General features: G+C 47.2%; 7 protein-coding genes across 7 annotated transcripts; 3 read left to right on the top strand and 4 right to left on the bottom strand.

The window, feature by feature from the left end:
* Positions 1-2765: 2765 nt before the first annotated feature.
* On the top strand, positions 2766-3208 carry P175DRAFT_0502929 (uncharacterized protein). The gene has a single exon (XM_040897507.1). It carries the CDS (start codon positions 2895-2897, stop codon positions 3111-3113), a length of 219 nt encoding a protein of 72 aa, XP_040750781.1. The 5' UTR covers positions 2766-2894; the 3' UTR covers positions 3114-3208.
* A 1180-nt stretch (positions 3209-4388) lies between these two features.
* On the bottom strand, positions 4389-5296 carry P175DRAFT_0558953 (orotate phosphoribosyltransferase). Its single transcript, XM_040900882.1, has one exon. The coding sequence runs from the start codon at positions 5135-5137 to the stop codon at positions 4412-4414; it is 726 nt and encodes a 241-aa protein (XP_040750782.1). The 5' UTR covers positions 5138-5296; the 3' UTR covers positions 4389-4411.
* A 716-nt stretch (positions 5297-6012) lies between these two features.
* P175DRAFT_0510655 (methylenetetrahydrofolate reductase (NAD(P)H) MET13) lies at positions 6013-7989 on the top strand (the record flags this gene model as incomplete). Its single annotated transcript, XM_040898530.1, has 3 exons — positions 6013-6836; positions 6890-7761; positions 7817-7989. 3 exons carry the CDS (start codon positions 6013-6015, stop codon positions 7987-7989), a joined length of 1869 nt encoding a protein of 622 aa, XP_040750783.1.
* Positions 7990-9243: 1254 nt separating this feature from the next.
* P175DRAFT_0462166 (putative NTP binding protein) lies at positions 9244-12412 on the bottom strand. The gene has a single exon (XM_040894785.1). The coding sequence runs from the start codon at positions 12074-12076 to the stop codon at positions 9335-9337; it is 2742 nt and encodes a 913-aa protein (XP_040750784.1). The 5' UTR covers positions 12077-12412; the 3' UTR covers positions 9244-9334.
* Positions 12413-12470: 58 nt separating this feature from the next.
* P175DRAFT_0558956 (Nur1/Mug154 family protein) lies at positions 12471-14514 on the bottom strand. The gene is made up of 3 exons (XM_040900883.1): positions 14462-14514; positions 14086-14376; positions 12471-14001 (listed from the first exon to the last, which is right to left on the bottom strand). The coding sequence occupies exons 2-3, from the start codon at positions 14341-14343 to the stop codon at positions 12925-12927; spliced, it is 1335 nt and encodes a 444-aa protein (XP_040750785.1). The 5' UTR covers positions 14344-14376; positions 14462-14514; the 3' UTR covers positions 12471-12924.
* A 157-nt stretch (positions 14515-14671) lies between these two features.
* On the top strand, positions 14672-15867 carry P175DRAFT_0502933 (H(+)-transporting V1 sector ATPase subunit F). The gene is made up of 5 exons (XM_040897508.1): positions 14672-14800; positions 14890-14924; positions 14992-15025; positions 15085-15222; positions 15314-15867. Exons 1-5 carry the CDS (start codon positions 14777-14779, stop codon positions 15452-15454), a joined length of 372 nt encoding a protein of 123 aa, XP_040750786.1. The 5' UTR covers positions 14672-14776; the 3' UTR covers positions 15455-15867.
* A 125-nt stretch (positions 15868-15992) lies between these two features.
* On the bottom strand, positions 15993-17181 carry P175DRAFT_0462177 (ML domain-containing protein). Its single transcript, XM_040894786.1, has 3 exons — positions 16831-17181; positions 16556-16772; positions 15993-16486 (listed from the first exon to the last, which is right to left on the bottom strand). Exons 1-3 carry the CDS (start codon positions 17037-17039, stop codon positions 16403-16405), a joined length of 510 nt encoding a protein of 169 aa, XP_040750787.1. The 5' UTR covers positions 17040-17181; the 3' UTR covers positions 15993-16402.
* Between the last annotated feature and the right edge of the window lie 1034 nt (positions 17182-18215).

Here is an 18215-nt window from a genome sequence, read left to right on the forward strand (position 1 = left end):
GCTTATTGGCGATGGTTTCTTTGATGATGAATGGTGTAATATGGTCTCTATATTGCATCTGCAATCCTGCATCCTGCAAGCCTTCTATACGGAAACCTAAGAAAAGAATATACCTTAGGTACTCTGATATTGGTCCGTAGGTTTGGTGGAGAGCTGAATTGCGGATTCGTTAGTTGCGCCCATTTCCTCAGAAACCATTCCAATTCACCCTATTCCGATTGATATTGGAACTGCCTAATGGAATCACCTGAGTAGATCTTTGAAACAGTTTTACATTGGAATGCTGAGTCAAACTGGATATGATTGATGTTATCTCGAGTTCCATCTTCCTTACTCCCTTCGACTCACATGCTGCTTTTAGGGTGGCTACTCTCGTAAGCGATGATGTTGCAGGCAGCTCTTAGGCTAATTTTACGGATATGAAGTTTGTTGCCTTCATATTAATCATTCACTCTATACCGACTAGTAGGAAGTAACATTTGAATAGTCCGGATCAGGCGTTGAACTCCTAATTCGAGATAAGAAAAACAAGATCTGGTCGGAAAAATTACAGGTATACCATACATACAGATACAGAACCAAGGGAAAGGTAATAGTTAAACCCTAAGGTTTGCTCCCCTTACTTAGAAGGTTCAAAGGGATATGAGGAGTGTGGACCTCTCAGTTTGATGTCTCATTTCTTGTTCATGATCAGATGCTTTGGGACAGCTGTCTCAATGAATCTCTTCCAGTGAATACAAAGAAATGGGCCCTTTGTGCCCTCCTAGGGATGCTATGCAAGGGGACTCATCGAACAACTCCGGGTCCTCCTGAAGTTCTGAACTGCTAGTTGCCTGCCTTATCTGATATTCTTTGCTCTTGAGAAACAAGATAGGGGAATTTTCAGATTGGGGGCACTCTTGTTGCTTTCTCTAAAAATCGTTGGCCCACTGTATCCTGTTGGTAGTCATAATTTGCCGGGCCGCTAATAGCGAAAAATATCGGGGATGAGAGGTTATTTCTGAATCCCATTAGTCGCCAAGGTCTGGGAATTGTCTCATGATTGAGCCATCGATGGTTTCCTACGTCCGATATGGAGCTACTTCCTCTCTTTATATGGTTATGCCGGTCCTTTTCGCAGTTATCTGACAGCAAGCTTTTCCAAAGGCCTAGTGTGGTCTTTTGCGATCAGGCTTGATGTAAAAACGCTGGCTATTACTAAGATATAGAGTAAGTTCTCATTAGATGCGCTTGTTAGCATACTACCTACTGATAGTAGGCAAGCTGTCATCTAAACCTGACATGTGCGATGTGAAAGCTTCCCGTGCTTCTGGACAGCATAACCGAGCGAGCAGCTCCAGTAGTTACTGAAGCGTTGGCGATCGGTGGAAACCTATACACGTACATAAATTACAGCCTGTATTAATCTTACAAGCTCCCGCAGTGGATAGTTAAGTAGTGCCCGGTTAACGCAGCTTAAACTTGGAACTACAGTTTCTAACTGGTTGCTATGGATTTCTTGCATCTTAGAGTGGGACCCTACTGTACTACAGACCGCTGCGAACTTGTAAAGTTGTGCTAATCCGCCCTTGGTATGGCTTCCACCTCACTCCTGGTTCTTCCCTTCGGATGATCACTACCAGGGTCTCAGACCATTTGTTCAGATCAACAGCCCTTATATCCCTTATTCACCTGATGTCATTGAATCCTGCCACCATGATTTCTTTGAGTCTCCCAAAGGGGGACGGGACCATGTGCACTGCCCTCAGCGAGTCTGCGGTACGTGTGCCCTGATGTTGACAGGGCATGTCGACTACCAATGTCTATCTAGCAGCAAAAAGCCTTTCAAGTGAGGAAGAGGGTATGTCAAAAAAAACCTCCTTCTCCGTTCCACGAGAGTGATATGACAAGTCAAAATGGTATCATGAAATACTGAGTGGCTGGGGCGTATCATCGATAAGTGTTTACACTCTCACCCACCTTGGTATACAGTTACTCAGTCACGGTGCAACAGCAATCCAGTATACTCAGCTTTAAATCCTTACTACTGTAGCCAGAAATTCTTGTTTCGGCGTATAATCTACCTGAAATTCTTTTAAGGCATCATCATCTCCGAGTTAAGCGAGCTCGGATTACTCCGCTCACAGAAATAATCACGTCCTTAGCCTCCGAGTCCCAGGTGTTAATTTTACCTGATTATGATATCAGAGAACCAAATGTGGTTTGTCTATGCATGCTGAGTTCTCCGAGTATTCAACATCATGCGGTGTGCGATTGATTGCCGTCTTCTTCCACCTACAAATTACCTTCTCGCTCGAGTCCAGTTAAATCGCACCGCCCCAAGATATGCACCAAAATACAAGAAAGTAAAGACGCCGGCAGCGACTAGGTTTGCCGCTGCATATCCGATGCATTTCATGCTCAATTCAGTATGGGCCATTGGCAATATCGCATCTGAGCTCCATGGTTTATCCCCGCTTTTCAGCCTTTCAGAATTAACTAGATTGTCCAATGTGCAGGTGCCGATAATTTCTGCCTCTAGGCACATGGCAGAGCCGTAGTGTCATCCACATATAGAGTGCATAGTTATTGCATGATCTGCAAATTTGACTTGTTATACGTTAGTATCCCTGGTACATGTCACATTATGCAAGCCGTCTTCGAAAACTTAGCTTACTGAATCGCATACACTATCTATGAGCTTCTCAACGGTACATCAAACCTCCGAAAGAGAGAGAAAAAGAAGCAGCTATCACAACAAAAAGGAAATTCTTAGCCTCGTGTACCTGTTTGCCCCTTCACAGCCCCCCAGCTAGTCGGTTGTGTCTTTTACTTGAACTCACCGGCATGTTCCGTCTCTTACGGGTCCCTGCTATGCAAGAAGAGCTACATATATTTCTCAATCATGTTTTTCGATGCTTGGTCCTTCAGCCCACAAGTCCGCTCATGCTCATGCTCACCGGTTTTCCGGAACCGCGGTCCTAAGTGTTTTCACTCGTCAAGGATTGCTTCAGTCCTTGAGACATCTCACCTGTCTACACTCTCCACGGTTCTGTGTTTGGGTCCGCTTGGTTCCGTACTCATACTGCGTCGTCGTCCCGGAAAGTTGCAGACAATGTAGAGGAACTACTTAGTGGCGAATTCATGACGCCGAACTTGTCACTTGGATATCATCGCTTTCAATCAGAGTTATTCGGGCTAGGGCGGATAAGCCTAAAGTGAAATACATCTTGAAGAAACTACAAGACTGAGATGCAACCAGATCTGTCAAATCAGACAAGTCGTACACTTCTTATCTCTCCTTTCAATCTCAACAAGGGTATCTCAACCTGTCTAGGTGAAGGATGATCATATTATCTTTATGAAAGTGAATGGCCACAAGGTGGCAGTGTCGCGATTGTACGAGGATTCCGCATGTGCCCGAGTGATAAATCTCCTCTTCGTCCAATATTAAATAGTTCATCACCTCCCAGGTAAGAAGAAACGGCTGTCATCTATTCCGTTTTGACTCTCCCTCCCAGTCCCCACCTAAGTTGTACGTGCCATTGAAGACTCGGACAAAGCCGATTCACGTTCCTCTTGGGCGTCATCTTTTTCGAAAAATTAGCTGAATTGTTCCATTAGATTGATATTAGGGTTGGCTCTAGTTGGGCTCTTTCGTGTTGGTTGGTTGTGCTTTAGCCTTCTACCTATTCTCTACTTGGTGTTATCCTCTGGAAGCCTTCAAACCCCGAATGACGACAAAGGTATAAATTCCTGCATCCATGGGTACGTGGTAGGACGAGACAGGTTCCTTAGATATAGTACCGACACATTATCAACACCCCACATTATGTTGTATTTGGAAGTAGATAGTATCGGCTGATAATGCTGTGCTGTGGTTTGGATAGTTCCTAAGTGCATGTTTGCATATCATAGGTCTCAAAGTCACTTAAAGTAGTATTCAGGGAACCAGTAGTGGTTAGTGTAGATACCCTCATTGAGCTGTTTTTTTATTCTTTTCGAGAGTGATCAGAGGATCCCTACGTCATGTCATGGTGTTCTACTTCAAAAACCATACATTAAAAGTGCTCGATAGCCAAAGGTGACTTTGATGTCATCCACATAGAAATATATATAACCCAGCAATTAGTGTGCGAGAAGATTGTCAATCAACATCAAGAGGTGGTTAGAGGCCACCTCTTGAAGCCTTGAAATGTAGTTTAGAGACCAGTTAATGCCAAACTAAAAAGACACTCACCAAGGGCCCCAATAAACACCAGGAGCTTTTTTTTTACTTCACTATTTCTCCCTAGCAGGCCTATAGAAATACCATAAAGTACCAACTAAAAAAAAAAAAAAAAAAAAAAAAAAACATATAAAGGAAATCGTTACTATATCCTTATCCTATCTAAAGTGCAAGTAAACCCCCTCTGGACAGTTATCCAGGTATCTATTCAGCCCCGTAGCGCGCCCTGTACTCCTTCAACCGCTGGATCTCAACCTCGCCAATCTCCCCTCCCAGCTTCTCAATCAAATCATGAAGTCCAAGAACCGCACGGATAGGGATATTCTCACCCAAGCTTCTCTGCGCAACGCCAACAGCACTCTTGGTTTCCGTCTCGCTGACTCGCTCCTCGCGATCCAAAAGCACCACAACTCCAGACACAATTCCGCCCTCCTTCTCGATAATGCTCACAGCCTCGCGCAGAGCCGTGCCAGCAGTGATCACGTCATCCACAATGACAACACGCTTGCCCTTCAGCGGCGCCCCGACAATGTTACCGCCCTCTCCGTGGTCCTTGGCCTCTTTGCGGTTGAACGAGTAGCTCACGTTATCCCAGGTTCCCTTGGGGGATGCGGACAGCGAGTCTCGCACGGCTAGCTCGTTCACGGCCGCAGCGCACAGGACGATACCCTTGTACGCGGGACCGAAGACGATGTCAAAGTTGGGGGTTGTGGTGCCGTCCGCGGCGGTCGTGACGAAAGGCGGGGTAGAGAGGACGCTCGCGTAGGCGGCGGCGGTGGCCCGGAGGAGGGGAGCGGTGTGCAGGAGGGAGGAAGTAAAGAAGTAGGGCGATTCACGGCCGGATTTGAGGATGTAGCTGCCGAAGGATAGGACCTTGTTGGAGATCAGGAGGGGGAGGAGCGTGGCCTTGTAGTCTTGTTCGGCGGCCATTTTGTCTTCTTCTTTTTTTGACTCTCTTGAGGTTATTTAAATATGGAACCCAAGGTTTAAAAATAGTTTTTTAAGTACGAGATGGTATGGATGATGAAGATAAAGAGAATTGGAGTGGAATTAGTCTGTATGGATGCAATGTACTCCGTATAGAAAGGTATATTATTGAAATGCAGTAATTTTTTTTTTCCTCCTTCGCCGCCAAAAAGAGGGGCGGAGAAACTGAGAGGCGGGGTCCCTCGAGATTCATCAGCGGCTTTCTCTATCAACTCCTCATTGCATTTTCCTTCTTCTTTTTCTGTTCTTTTTAAATTTCCCACATTCCAGAGTTGGTTTCTTGTTGGCCGTACTTTTTTTTTCTTTTTTCTTTTCTTCTTTTCTGGTCGGATACATAATACTTAGATTTGGAGGGGGGAAACACGTGAGAGGGCAGATTCTCCGAACTCCGGAGTCCGCACCAGACTCCAAACTCCAAACGGGGGGTCTTTCTAGTCATCCTTCTCTCTTTCTCTTTCTCTCTCCTAATTGTTCGTGAGCAGACTCTCTCTGCTATCTGTTATACTCTTGATTTTGTTTATCTGTATTGGAGTTTCTCTCTTTCCCCTCTTTCCTCTTGTTCTTAACCTTCCTGAGGTTGTTTCCTATCATCTCCTTGGGATCCAGTTCCGACGGAATCTCCGGTGATTCAGGCAGTCTGTCAGCATCGTGAGAGCTGGACAAGCATCTTCTAGCTGAAGGGTTCTTGTTATTATCTCCTAGGGGAATTATTGAATCAATGTGAGTCAAATGAATCAACTTTAACGCGTCTTTACTGTTTAAACAGTTCCCATCGCCATTATTACTAACACCCCGCCTTCTAGCGTCATACTTTGAAAATGCATATCAAAGAGAAACTCGCCCAAAATGAGGCCGCGGGGAGAATCGGCATCTCATTCGAGTTCTTCCCTCCCAAGACCGCACAGGGTGTACAGAATCTATACGACAGAATGGACCGCATGCACTCGTTAGGTCCCTCTTTCATCGACATCACTTGGGGTGCGGGTGGCCGACTATCGGACCTGACTTGCGAGATGGTCAACGTCGCCCAGTCTGTTTATGGTTTGGAGACATGCATGCACCTGACCTGCACAGACATGCCGCGAGAGCGAGTGGATGCTGCACTTCAGTCTGCCTACAAGGCGGGCTGTACCAACATTCTCGCTCTTCGTGGCGACCCTCCTCGTGAGAAAGAAGTGTGGGAAGCTGCCGACGGAGGCTTTCGCTATGCGAAGGATCTTGTCAAGTATATTCGCGAAAAATACGGCAATCATTTCGATATCGGTGTTGGAGGTTACCCTGAGGGTGCCGATGACAATCCCGATGTCGATCTTTTGATTGACCACTTGAAGGAGAAAGTGGATGCGGGGAGCTCCTTTGTCGTTACCCAGATGTTTTACGATACAGACCATTTTATTAACTGGGTCAAGAAGTGCCGTGATCGGGGTATCAATGTGCCTATTATTCCGGGAATTATGCCAATCCAAACGTATGCTGCATTCATTAGACGCGCCAATTGGACCAAGGCCCGGATCCCCCCCGATTGGCTCGAAGCTCTGGAGCCTGTGAAGAATGATGACGCTGCTGTGAAGGAGATTGGAAAACGCTTAATTGCGGATATGTGTAGGAGACTCATCGCCGCTGGTATCAACCACCTTCACTTGTGAGTCCGGATCTTATCCCTAATGAAAAATTCCGCAAGCTCACAAAATCTAGCTACACGATGAATCTTGCCCAGGCTACACAACTCGTCCTTGACGACCTGAAGCTTACCCCAACACCGGAGACGCCACTTCAGAGAGCTCTGCCTTGGCGCCCCTCGCTTGGCCTGAACCGCCGGGAAGAGGATGTCCGCCCAATCTTCTGGCGAAACCGCAATTCCTCGTACATTGCCCGCACACAAACTTGGGACGAGTTCCCTAACGGCCGCTGGACCGATTCCCGATCACCCGCTTTTGGTGAGTTGGATGCTTACGGCATCGGTATCAAGGGCACAAATGACCAGAATATCAAACTTTGGGGCGAGCCCAAGTCTCTTCGCGATCTCGCCGACATCTTTGTCCGTTTTATGGAAGGCAAGCTGGAGCGACTACCCTGGAGCGAATCCCCCATCAGTGCAGAGGCAACCTCAATTAAGGAAAACCTTGTAGAGCTAAACAAGCGAGGTCTCTTGACTATCAATTCTCAGCCGGCTGTTAATGGAGTCAAGTCCTCCCACCCCGTGTACGGATGGGGCCCGAAGAACGGCTTCGTCTACCAGAAGGCCTACCTCGAGCTTCTCCTTCCCCCATACCTGATCAATGATCTCATTGCTCGCATTGAGGCAAATGAGGACCTTACCTACCACGCCGTGTCAAAGAGTGGAGAGCTACTAACTAACACTCGTGACAGCCCCAACGCTTTGACCTGGGGTATCTTTGCAGGGCGTGAGATTGTTCAGCCAACAATTGTTGAAACCATCAGTTTCTTAGCCTGGAAGGATGAAGCCTACCAGCTCGGTGAAGACTGGGCGAAGTGTCACGATGCCGCTAGCCCTAGCAGGAAGCTGATCCAAGGCGTCATGGATAACTGGTACCTTGTGAATATCGGTAAGTGATTATGTAGGTTTCGTCATGGGGGGGACCTTGCTAATCTTTAACTCAGTCAACAACGACTTCCACAACACATATAACCTCTTTGAGCTGTTCAACGACTTGAACGTCAAGGATCTAGATGTTGAAGTCGCCGGTGAAATTGTAGAACCCAAGGCTCTCCAAAACGGAACTACCAACGGCACCACTAACGGAGCCACACCGGAACCCGTTGCGCAAAATTAGACACGAGATGACAGCTCAATACCTGTCCTGCCTCTTCTACTAACAGCCCTCTAACACATTCAACTCTTCAACTACTCCAACTCCAAAATATTCAACTAATTCAACACAACTCTCAACGATAACCTGCCTGGGCAATCCCCCCAGGCACCGGAATGTTTTATGGCGACACGAAATGAAGACCTCTCAACGATTTCTTCCTCTCAGCGTTATTTTAATTCAACATGACTTTTCATTCTCACATATACCCTCTCGCATTTTTTTCCCTTTTCATTTTCAGTTGCTGTTGGGCACAAGAGTCAACACGAATTTCAACACCAATATTCAATATGATATACTTCATTTTTTTTCCCTTCACCATTCGACTCGAGCTTGAAGCTACCGGATCAAACCCAACCTTCATTCACATCATCATCATCATCATTACATGACATGACATTTTTTCTGCTCTTTTAAAATTAAAAGCTACTACACAGGTTTAGGAGGTTTTATAATATTCAACACTAAACGGGATGACGGAGTTGGGTTCATGACAAAAAAAAGTGATCGATCCTCTTCAACATGGGATACAGACGGACGGAGTCTTTTCTTTCATCCCTTTGTTCATTATTTGCATGGGTCGCTTAGTTTTCATCTCTTGAGATTTTATTCCCAAATCCCCCTTCCCTGTTCTTTTTCTTTTTCTTCTTCTCCTCGTCCTCATTGCATACTGCTTTTTTTTCCCCCTTCTTTCTACTTTCTCTTCTTTTTTTTTTTTTGCGGAGACCCTGTCTTTCTTTCTGACAGTACTTTACGATATGATTGTTATAGCGAGAGACCTGATCCCGGCATTCGCCGGACAAATGGTAGTATCACTAGCTGTAGATAGAGTTGGACAACTGGTTGGGGATATCCTCTCCTCCTCCTCCTTACTTTTTCGGGGGACATAAATAGAGCTCATTCTTCCATCCAAAATGAGGTGGAATGGAATATTCAACATAGCCTGGTATTTCAAAATAGGTTGTAGGTCTACTGTGCATTTTATGAACTTGAGAACACGTATGTAGTTTATATTAGAGTTATGAGGATTGTGATCGATTAAAGGTACTTTGTCGACATGTAGCTACTCTTTATTTCGAAAGCAAAGAGGCATGGCAACATGCTCCGTAGTTAAGATGTACCTAGCTTAAGTTGGTAGGGGGGAGAAAATGCGCGGAAAATATTCGTTACTATCAACCACCTAGGGTTAAAAATACAAACTGTATCCTCCCATTGCCTCCAGGTGAAAAAAAAAAAAAAAAATAGAAACACGATAAGAATAGGAACAAGGTTAGAAAAAGGAGGAGATAAGAGGCCAAGAAGATCCCACTTAGACCAACAACGCTCTCCCAACTGTGGCAAAGACGAGAGCAAAAGGTCTCGCAAACCATACTACCCAGCTTCCGATGAGAACCACATACCCTGCCGCTCGCCCAACAATCATCATAATGAACCCGAGAACCACGAGGTATACCATGGCCTGCCCGATTTCAGCTAATGACCTAGCAAGATCCTTGTCGTTAGTCTTAGGCCAATCCCCTGTCGCATTGTATGTTGATACAACGGCTAAAATATTCCTCGCAACGTGTAAACAATGCTCCAGCATCCCCAGAATACCGTTCAGAAATAATTTGAGCAGGACAGATTTGGAGCGTCTGTTTGCCTTGATCTGGCCATAAAATCCGTGTGCCTGCGCCGTGAAGACAAGAACCATATCAATGATGAGGTTAAGGGACTCCAACCTTATGATCCCCTTCGCATCAGCCTGCATTTTGTGGTCCCGCAAGTCGAGATCAGGACCAGTAGGTTTGATATTAGGGGTGGCTTCTCGGGGATCTTCCACCTGCTGTCCATCTAACTCAGCAACTTCAACCACTTTCGCTTCCCGCAGGATCCTTCGGCTCTCCGGGTGGTCCTGGATGGTTGACGGTGCTGAAGTTATCCTGCTTTCTGGGCGCGAGGTCCCTAACAGTGGAGAGCCCATAGTGTTTTTCATTAAAGGAAGGCTTCCAGCTATAGTTGCTGGGCCATGAATAGGAGGAGGCTTCGGAGTGCTAGAGGCCACGGGAGCGATGAGGGTTTCCGTGGACGATCTGACTATGCCTGGCGTACGGATGTACCCACGCATAACTCTCGGCTTTTCTATAACGATCTCTGGTTCTGGGAGATGCCTTGCGGTAGGCGTGTTCGTCGTAGGAGTTTTTCTTGAAGGTATTGCAGATGGCACGTTTGACCTTTCCCAAGAATTTTGACTCGCCCGTCGTAAACCCGAAGGGGAGACACTCGTTTGAGGTTTTGTGTTTATCCGAAGTTTTGTGCGAGAGTCGGTGATGATCTCTCCTGCGCTGCGAGAACTGGGTTCTGGCGGCCTCTGGGTTTTGCGGAGGTGGCCCTTTATATCGGTCATAGTCACCATAGTACGTGTTATAGTAGGTGTGATAATGTATACATCGTCGGGATTGATCTGCGGTCTTTGCTGCTCGAAAGACATGGTCTTCCTTGCAGAAAGCTCGATATTCTCTTTCCTTGGGCCTTTCGTAGATTTCTCTGTTCGTTCCGATTGTTGACACTGGACCTCGTGACACATTGTCTTCGGTAACGGCTTGGAGCATTGGGCATGCTTCAAATTCTGAGAAATTGGTTTCCATTCTTCTTGGACCACAGTCTTCCCCTCCAAAGCTGCCGTCATATGCTGCGTGGCTACGAGCTTGGGTTCCCTGGGTGTTCTGGACGTTTGAGGTGGAATGTTCACGACTTTGGGACGCTCGTCCACGGTCGAAAAGAGTAAAATTTCGTCTGGATTCCGGTTGTTCGGTCCATTGATTTCCCTGCACCCTAAAAAAGAACCATCTGCGTTCGCTTGGGGTGATTTCTGTTTCGGTACCATAGATGACTCTTCCCAGATTGTGCTACATCTCGGTCTTCCAACCTCATCAGGGCAATAATATCGCCGGCTATGGGCTTCATCTTCTTCGTTTGAAAGAGGCGGACGTGAATCTTGGCCATCAAATGTTCCCAGTCTCCTTTCACGCGGACCAAAGGGGTTGCTCTGCTCTGGTGTTGTCGTACGTGGGCTGGGAAGAGTTTCGGGATCGAGCATCGCCCCACCTTCTTTATGTACTTTCTCAATACTCTTCTGAAATTCAGCAATCTGATGCGCGTTCATCGTAGGTGGGTTGGGCTCCCGCGCAGACGGCATATTGACCACGAATCTATCTTCCCATTCTGTCATTGAAGTAGCCGGCCCCGATACAGGGGATATAGAAGAGCGTGAGTTGTCGGATGAATGGGTAGTATTCTCCGTCTTCCCTGGAGATTTCTGTGATGTAGTCTCATTCGTACCTGGGAGAGCACTTCGTTCACTACCACGTCGTCCCCTCCGGAGCATAATGGAATGACCCTCGCTATCACTCTGAGAGCCCTCCCCTAGAACAGATCGATGTCCGAGACTAGGAGTTTTGGCTAGTTTCTCGAGTTTATCCCCTGGCTTGGATATCCCCTTCCCGGTTGCAGCGATCCCGAGGTGTTTCAACTTATGTTTGGCTATTTCCTGCCGAGGAGAGCTAGCCAACGAGATGATCTTCCGGTACGCTTCATGGTAGTAATCCTTTTGCTGCTTTTCCTTGTTGCGCGGTGAGAGTGGCAATCGACGGTCTTTGTCCAGCTTGTCTCTAACTTTTCGCCAGTACTGCTCGCGCTCTTTATCGGTTGCCCTGGGAGATTCACGGTCTAGAGCGGCATCCGAATTCTTTGGCTGAACACGTACACCAACCCCGCGTTCTTGGTGGCCAGACGCGGCTGAGTTACCCTTTGATGGAGTACAGTCCTTATCCACAAAGACTTTGAGAGGAAGCCTGGTAGGTGTAGTCTTTCGTCCGGTTGCCTCTGGTGTGTGGGGTTGAGATATATCCTCTCCGTATGAATGGGTAGATTGTTCGGTTGTCCTTTTTGTAGGCTCATCACGGAGTATGTGATTAATTGCATCAGGACTGGGTCTTGGGCGCTTGCCGTTTCGAGATCGGGTTGGAAAGTTGAGCAAATGCCCATTGGGGAGATGGACAGTCTCTTCCATGACCACAGGCTATCGGTCGCAGGGACTGCCAGTATCGGCTTCAAGGTCAGTGCCAACCCCTCGACTCAACCATCCCTTCAAGCAGCGGGTTTTTTTCAGTGCTATGAAGAGGTCAACAGTATGGCTGTTTCGCCTTGTCGCCCATCCGCTGTTCGGTAATGAGGAAAGAAGATTATCATCACACGTAACTACCAGCAAGGAACTCAGAGAGCCATGTTCTCGGCGGGGTCGACTCACTGCCCATTCGGAGGGGAGTTCGCGTATAGAGTTGGAATGTTGAGCATCAAGGCCGCCACGCTCAAGAATGTACCAACAAACGGAGATGAACAAACCCGGAATGTTCCTCTCAAGATTTCTGCTGCAGCAACTTGGAATGGAAGCTGCACCCATGGCAAGAAAACCGATTGCATTTTAATGGAAGGAGCAAGGCACATGCCAATTCATTTTCCGATGAGCAATAACAAGATATTTATGCGGATGGAGTAGATGATATGGCTGCGGCATTGTCGTATGAGAGCCAATGTGCGTATTTTTTTTTAAAAAAAACAAAACTTCATCCAGGCTGGCAATAATACCACCCTGAAAAGATAGTACAGAGGCTGGATGGACCTGGTGTCAGCCTACATTCCAGCATCGACTAAGGCTTAACATCACATGAAAGATAATAAATACAGGTAAACAAGCAGAAGCACCAACGCCATACCCAATGCTAACCTGATAATAATCACACGATGGGCCCTTGGTTCAGAATCCGGAAAAGGGAAATGTGTGACGATGCCGAGAGTTATTATGTATATCATACTTTACATGGAAGAGGCAGTCGTAGCATCATTGACCGCTTGGGTCAATCAGAAATGCCCAGTTTCACGTCGCCGGTCAATGAGACTTCTCCTTGTTTCTGACGTCATGGGGCTCGCTGCCGCGGATACATTATTGCTCTTTTTCAGCGGACTAGAGGGTCGCGAAGTTCGTTCTCTGTAAAAAAAGTCCCCGTTGTTATGCAGGCGACGTTCAAAGTTTGCTGAAGTAGATTTTCTCAAGGGTGAGTTGGCATGCGAATAAATGCCGAGGCTACCACCATCACCTGTGGCGGCGGGAGTCTGTCGAAACTGGGGCTGGCGAATGGAAGATAGGGGAGCTTTAATAACAGGAGAGGCGTCTCGCAGGTGGTTAGGCGTTTGTACCGAACCCTTATAATGGGAAGAGCTAATAGGCGTGGCGCTAAAGGACTGGCGTCGAGAGGCGGACGCGTCCGGATCGACGTGGCTGATATATTTTGGGTTAGGGCTAGTCTTAAACCCTCGGTTGATGACAACTGTGGGCGTATAGGTCTCAACATTGTTATATTTCTGCTCGAAGGTCGAACTAGGGCCGGAGAACTGAGTGCCAACGTTTCTCATCAAGGGTTGAGTGCGAGGGTGCACGTATTTTGTGTCATACTCCTTCAAGACTTCCCTGTGAACAAGCGCGGAATCCTTTGCCTGTTGCTTGAAGGAAGATGACAGGAACGACATCTGTATCGAGAGCAGGGTGGTCAAAAAGATGGCAGTCACAATGGTAACGCTCGGTCGAGGGTCGGATAGCTGAGTGGGTAGGAAAAGCCAATAGACCAGAATATGACCGGGACCGAAAAGGCAAAATAGTCGGAGGCAAATCGGTAGAGGGTCCCAAACCGCAAGCTCCCAAACATCACGTTCCGCATCCTGGTGTGCTCTCGACTCCGCAGACCAGGAGAGGGCATTTGCAAGGTATCGGAGTGGTGACGCAGCCACCGGTGTTGAATCGACTCGCACACGGTGGGCAGAAGGGGTCACAGGCGCCTGATCAATAGAAGCTTCAAACAAGCGATAGTGTCGTTTTCGACAGAAGGTGTAGAAAGTGTTCAGCGCGACGACACAGACAAGAAAATGAACCACAAACGAGGCCTAATTGAGCATTCGGTCAGCCCTCAGCATATCATGGCCAAATTACTTCCCGGGGTCACCAAAAGGTAGATATTTGTCACTTACAAACCAGCTCAGCCAAGAACTGCCCCCATCCTCACCAAACACATCATCAATAGCCTGGCTGCCACTTGACTGACTCTTTGCCCGCGCAACCAAAAACACAAGATTCAACGTCACACCCAGCGGAAGCGCCCAGTTTTTCTCGAACTGATCCCAGTCATTTGCATCAATCTCTTCTGAGAGCCACAGCAAAAAGTCTAACGGATTCAAGTAGGACTTAATGCGCTCTGCCAGCGGTTGGCGGCGAATGAGCCGGGGCATGGTGATGTCAGTCGATACTCCTATGAGGAGAAGCTAGGAGACGCAAAAGAAAACATCAGCTTAATTTCCAGACGAAAAAAAAAAAGAGGATCAGAAAAATCGACCATGAAGAACCTACCCGAAGCAAACCCGAAGCGCACACACAAAAAATCCCCCCCAAAGCTTCTAAATTCTGGATCCGTTTCCACCAAGTAAACAAAGTTGCCATAACATTTAAGGAAAAAGATGGAGGGCTCTGCTTAGCTAAGCAACACTAAGCGGCGGTAGTGAATCTGCAAGTTGAAACTAACGGGATTCGGTATGACGATGGACTTGATCGATTGATGGGACTTGACAGAGAGGCAGTTAGGTGCTCAGTCTTCAGCTGTGTTTGAGATTACGCAGCGACATCTAACCTATACCTTGCTTTTCCTCTTCCCTGCCCTGCCTCACGATGGCCACCTCCACTGCTTATAAGGTACCGACCTACCTTCCCCCCTCCCCCTCCCCAAAAGCCTCCAACATGAGACACATGAACATATCTAACCTTGGACTGCTACACAATAGGACCGACAGTTTCTCGCCGTGATTGGTGACGAAGAGTAAATTCCCACACACTCAGGGATTTCCCGAAACACGCAAAGCCCCTGCTAATTCTGCCTTGATCAGCTCCGTAACGGGTCTCCTCCTCGCCGGAGTCGGGGTAAGATTCACACGCGCCACGTATATTCAACTCGACCTAACGCTCTCTATCTTTTCTAGCATGTTACAGACGGCCCCGACTCCCAACGGAACTTCCTTGTGGTAGACGCGAAGACAGAGACGGCCACAATCGAGAAAGCATTCCAGAACTTCACTCAGGAGCGGAACGATATCGCCGTGTTACTGATCAACCAACATGTATGCATATCCCGGCCAGTCCCAGTCCTACCTAGGCCCCAAGCACGGAGGTGGAAAAAAGCCCGTGTGGTGCTAATTGATGCAAACCCAGATCGCAGAGCGCATCCGACACAGCGTCGACTCCTACGCGGAAGCCTTCCCCGCCGTCTTGGAGATCCCCAGCAAAGACCACCCATATGATCCGGAGAAAGATAGTGTATTGAAACGAGTGCGCCGTTTGTTTGGGGAATAGGCTTCTTTTTTTTTCCTTTTCTTTTACGTCTTTTTCCTTCTTCCTTTTCTTGTTCTTTTTCGTATATATTATTTGCCGTCGTCTGCAAGCGCGGTTTCAAGTTACTTGGTTTCTTGATGCTTGGACGGGATGCCCTTGGGCCTGTTCATTTATTTCTTCATCTTATCGTGATAGTCTATTACTACGGGACTATATCATAGAGCAACAGAGTACAATGGGAAATGCCCAATCTCAATATGCACAAAGGGGTTGGGTTCGTTGAATTACCGATTTTGTCAACGGGTTCAAGCGGTACTGTAATAAATATATGTATGTACTATGTATATGAATATCTAAACAGCTATACTTCGGCAATGAGCTACCCTTGAGAATAAAATCCGGGGAAATATCATGGTGGATAATTTTACTTTATATATATATATATATATATAGCAAGGGAGACAGGGAATATTTTTATAATTTTACTATCTAGGATGCCATTCGGGTAGTTATATTACACCCCTAAACCCTAACAGTCTGACGAAACTATACATTTGGTATTATATAGAAAGTGTGAAACTAATTCCGGCAGAAACGATGGTAGATTAACAACATTTGGCTGGTCGCCCAATAGGGAGCAATAAAAGCAGTCGCCAAAGGAGCTGGTAGTTTATTCTCAGTGGAAAAAGAAAAAAAAAAGTCTCCCAAACGCCGCAAGAGAGGTGGCACATAGCATTACACGCAGCTGGCAGCAATCACGAGTACAGTGACAAAACTGGATAGGCGTTGATTCGGGAAATAAAACAACGAGCACGTAAAATAGAACAACGACTTGAATGGCTAACAAGAACACAAAAAGTTGATATGCATGATGTCGGAAATCGTTATGAAGGTACTGTGGGCGTTATCAGTGTCTCACATTGAGCACCCCGGGTGGAAAAAGAAGAGATAAATCTGACGTTGGATAAATTAGAACTGGATGTTGCGGGCGTCCAAGCAAGTAATGCGCTCATCGTCTTTGGTGTAGACATCAGCGTGAACAGTGTATTTGCCCTGTTGATACCAGCATGGTCAGTTTCCGGATCATTCTAGCCCAAACGATGGAAAGATAAATCAACATACGGGAGGAATCTGCGCTGGCAGCTCAACTTCCTTGGTCAAACTCATGGTACCCTCCTCCAAGGGACATTCCAGGTCAACATTCACGATCTGATCACAAAGGTCGGGCTTTTGTCGGAGGAGGGTGATCAACCCGTATTTGACCTCCAAGAGAACATAAGCACCCTTTTCGATCCGTTTATGGATGGTCCCTTCCGCCTGGATTGTGAGGGTTTGGCCACTGACCTGGATTAGCGGAGAGGACTCGAAATAAGAGGTTAGTTCGATCAACGACTTACGCCTTGGGAGGGTTTGGAGACAAGTCCACCGATTTGATGCTTAGAACATCCCCGTCGGGATTGGTGCAATATTCCAAGGGATTATTGCCGTCTACTGGAAACGCTTCTTTCAGCGTAACCTGAGAGGAGCTAAAAAGCGTGTGAGGCGAAGCGGTAACGGAGAGGGGAGCCAAGCAAAGCAACGCGGCGGCCGACGATAAGAGCTTCATGGTCGTAGACTGAGGAGAGATCTCCGTGAAATCGAGAAAGAGGTATAGAAGATAGCTAGAATAGGCCTGGAAAATACCTTTCTCTAGTGCGGGCAGGAAGAAAACGACGATGACAGGGAGTTAAATGTAGAAATGAGGAGAGATTGTGTCATGGGAGGCGGCTTTGGGGGTGACGAATGATGGCTGGGCACACGTGATTGTTCCGCAAGGGTGCTTATCCAGGCTGTAATTTTAACCAACGGTCCCTGGCGGTCAAGCAGGGTATCCTGGCCCGAGGAAATATTTCTGCATGGATGAGGTTGAATTTTTAAACCCAAGTCAGGCCTTAGAGATATAAAAAAAAAATTGGAGGGAGGGATTTGAGCCTAGTTATCCAAATTGCCAGTTTGGGGCTTTATAGCAATTCAGACCTGTTCTCCATCTCAGTGAACAGACAGTCCAGTATACCACGTCTACAGTACCTAACTGTAGACCACACCACGGAGGACTGGATATATAACGACGTTCATTTAGTTCTTCACATTTAATTGCATATTATTACTTAGATACCACCTTTGCACTTCACAGTTCATCCTTAAGACACCCTATCCTATAAGTAGGGGAGCTCACTCTGTGACTGACTGTAAGGGTAAAGGCTGTCCGGTAGAACGATGCTAGTTGATCAGGTAGAGAATCCGGTCAACAAAGGATCGCGTGATGGAAGCGAGGAAGAGGAGCCTTAAATTCTAAGTCCTAGTTGCTGTTACGAATGAGGCAGTCGGAACGTCGAGATAAGGCGGCGTTGGACTTAAGAATAACCATTTCCGGATCAGGATGATAAGCTTTGGCGGTTGTTATCGGAGAGTGTATCAGACGCGTCTCCTACGTTCCTGGGTCTTCCCTTCCTTTATCTCCTCAGCTTTGATACTCTCGTGAAGTAGCGCAAGTTGATCCCGAATCCCTGCCTGGATGTAACAGTTACAGCCTGATCGCCGCCTACGTCCTCGAACCGTAGCCATGCAGAACTCCACGCCAAGAAGGCCCGAGACGGTAATGAAGATGCGGGAGTTCCATCGTAGTCAAAGGGATCCCCTAGCTCTAGCCATGGGACAGGGCGGACTCCAGACTTTCCTTCGCACACAGTCTGAGTTAGTCACCCCGCCGCCCTGAGCTGCCCACTGACCTAACCTGTAATTG

This window comes from Aspergillus ochraceoroseus (assembly GCF_002846915.1).
Source record: "Aspergillus ochraceoroseus IBT 24754 chromosome Unknown P175scaffold_6, whole genome shotgun sequence".
NCBI lineage: Eukaryota > Fungi > Ascomycota > Eurotiomycetes > Eurotiales > Aspergillaceae > Aspergillus > Aspergillus ochraceoroseus.

Coding starts and splice junctions, on each gene's coding strand:
- P175DRAFT_0462166 (XM_040894785.1), bottom strand. CDS start 12,076: ATGGAAGAGACTGTCCATCTCCCCAATGGGCATTTGCTCAACTTTCCA.
- P175DRAFT_0558956 (XM_040900883.1), bottom strand. CDS start 14,343: ATGCCCCGGCTCATTCGCCGCCAACCGCTGGCAGAGCGCATTAAGTCC. Junction 14,002..14,085: donor GTTCTTGGCTGAGCTGGTTT/GTAAGTGACAAA, acceptor ATGCTCAATTAG/GCCTCGTTTGTGGTTCATTT.
- P175DRAFT_0558953 (XM_040900882.1), bottom strand. CDS start 5,137: ATGGCCGCCGAACAAGACTACAAGGCCACGCTCCTCCCCCTCCTGATC.
- P175DRAFT_0462177 (XM_040894786.1), bottom strand. CDS start 17,039: ATGAAGCTCTTATCGTCGGCCGCCGCGTTGCTTTGCTTGGCTCCCCTC. Junction 16,773..16,830: donor TCTCCAAACCCTCCCAAGGC/GTAAGTCGTTGA, acceptor AATCCAGGTCAG/TGGCCAAACCCTCACAATCC. Junction 16,487..16,555: donor TGCCAGCGCAGATTCCTCCC/GTATGTTGATTT, acceptor TGGTATCAACAG/GGCAAATACACTGTTCACGC.
- P175DRAFT_0502929 (XM_040897507.1), top strand. CDS start 2,895: ATGCTTGGTCCTTCAGCCCACAAGTCCGCTCATGCTCATGCTCACCGG.
- P175DRAFT_0502933 (XM_040897508.1), top strand. CDS start 14,777: ATGGCCACCTCCACTGCTTATAAG. Junction 14,801..14,889: donor CCACCTCCACTGCTTATAAG/GTACCGACCTAC, acceptor GCTACACAATAG/GACCGACAGTTTCTCGCCGT. Junction 15,223..15,313: donor TGTTACTGATCAACCAACAT/GTATGCATATCC, acceptor ATGCAAACCCAG/ATCGCAGAGCGCATCCGACA.